Source organism: Limulus polyphemus, unplaced genomic scaffold (genome assembly GCF_000517525.1).
Source record: "Limulus polyphemus unplaced genomic scaffold, Limulus_polyphemus-2.1.2 Scaffold1843, whole genome shotgun sequence".
NCBI classification, from domain to species: domain Eukaryota; kingdom Metazoa; phylum Arthropoda; class Merostomata; order Xiphosura; family Limulidae; genus Limulus; species Limulus polyphemus.
The window spans coordinates 187,061-188,642 of NW_013667453.1; the positions used below are offsets into that span (position 1 = coordinate 187,061).

Consider the following 1,582-nt stretch of genomic DNA (forward strand, 5'->3'; position numbering starts at 1 on the left):
GCACGAGCCTTAATACCCCTGGCATTCCACTGTACTATTTGTAAAGGACCTATTGTTTATTTGTAGGTGAACTTACTTGGTAGAGTTCATAAATTGATTCTGGATTAATATCAAAACCAAAAATGGTACTTGCCAATTCGGTTATGAAAGATATTCTCGATTTTATGCAATTCTTATGCCAAAAGAACTGGTCTTGAGCAATCGAAATTATTTTGCCTACGAAAGTAACGAGTTGTTCAAATAGTTGAGGTGACATACGAGGGCTATTATAAGCACTATTCTTTTGGGAAATGTTATCGTTACGTTCGTCAGAAGAACGGGGTTGCTGTGGTTCTTTAAAGCAGACGTTTTGTTTCTACTGATTTTCGTTTCTGAGCAACAATTTTAACTGCTTGGGCTTCGTTTTAACTATACTTTAACAGCCTGGACCTCCTTTGCCTTTGAAATTTTTCACAGCCCTTGTATGCTACCGAATATTCACCTCCAAATAAACAACATACTGGAGTCTGCTTAGTACAATTCTTTACGTTGTGATTTTCGTCACACTTCGAACACCGAACATTACTGCGGCACACATTTCCAATATGACCGTAACGTTGGCACTTAAAGCATCGCTTCGAGTGGGGGATAAATTCGCGAACAGGAAAACACAAAAAGCCAAGATGTACTCTCTTATGTAGGGTTGTAGTAAAAACAAAAATGGAGTACAATGGAACTTATAGGTTCTTTAACTTTTACGTCTTTATTGTAGCGCGTCATTCTTACTGCCTTTGTAACGCCCTCTATGGTTGTACAGTCCTCTTCGAGGTGGACACCATGAATGATGTCCCTAACAGAAGGTGGGGGAACGTCTTGAATTTGGGAACGAATTTTGTATCCACGGATGTTTTTATTTCGACACAATAATCTCGACTGTGAGTATTAACAAACTACCTTAATACAATCCGTTTGTAACTGAATATTTTCAGTAGGCCCAAGTAGATCGTTAAAGGCTCTACTCAAGAGCATGGGATTTACCTTAGCTATATTGATGTCCAGGGAAGTAAGGAAGACTATTTGTTTTCTGTTCTGAGTTGTCTTTTTGTGTCAGATAGATTCTTCACTAGAGCCAGAATCAGATCTTACTCTCTTACTTGAACAGTCCCTAACAAATCCATGCCATTCGACTCACCCACGGTGCAGGAATCAGCCGAACCATTCACATACCGACGAAGCTCGTCTGCTTCCTTCACCCCTCTCTCAGCAGTACTTCTAACTCGCTCTCCGCTACTTGGCATACCACTTCCACGTCTCTGGGGTCGATTCAGATTCATTGTATGTGTAAAGGCAAGGTTGGACTTATATACCCACATAATTATTTACATACCAAAACACTATCTAGACTTAAACTACCCAGAATTGCAATTCACATCTGTTCAGTACTTTATTATTTCTACATTTGGGCTAGCTTCCTTGTTTAATATGATAACTTTTTTTTTTTTTGCAATTTCAATAGTTTCTCTTATACTTAGTTCTATTTTAAATTCTACCTGTTGTTGCGTCAGCGAGGTCACGTGACTAGTATCACGCCACCTCCCTCTAG

At 39.3% G+C, this 1,582-nt stretch overlaps 1 protein-coding gene across 1 annotated transcript in view; it reads right to left on the minus strand.

Annotated features, from left to right (window-relative positions):
* The window catches only part of LOC106465121 (atrial natriuretic peptide receptor 1-like), a 145,663-nt gene extending 144,350 nt beyond the window's left edge, over positions 1–1,313 (minus strand). Inside the window, exon 1 of the mRNA XM_022392956.1 lies at positions 1,172–1,313. Within this exon, the coding sequence (XP_022248664.1) occupies positions 1,172–1,313 (142 nt within the window). The remainder of the gene's footprint in view (positions 1–1,171) is intronic.
* Between the last annotated feature and the right edge of the window lie 269 nt (positions 1,314–1,582).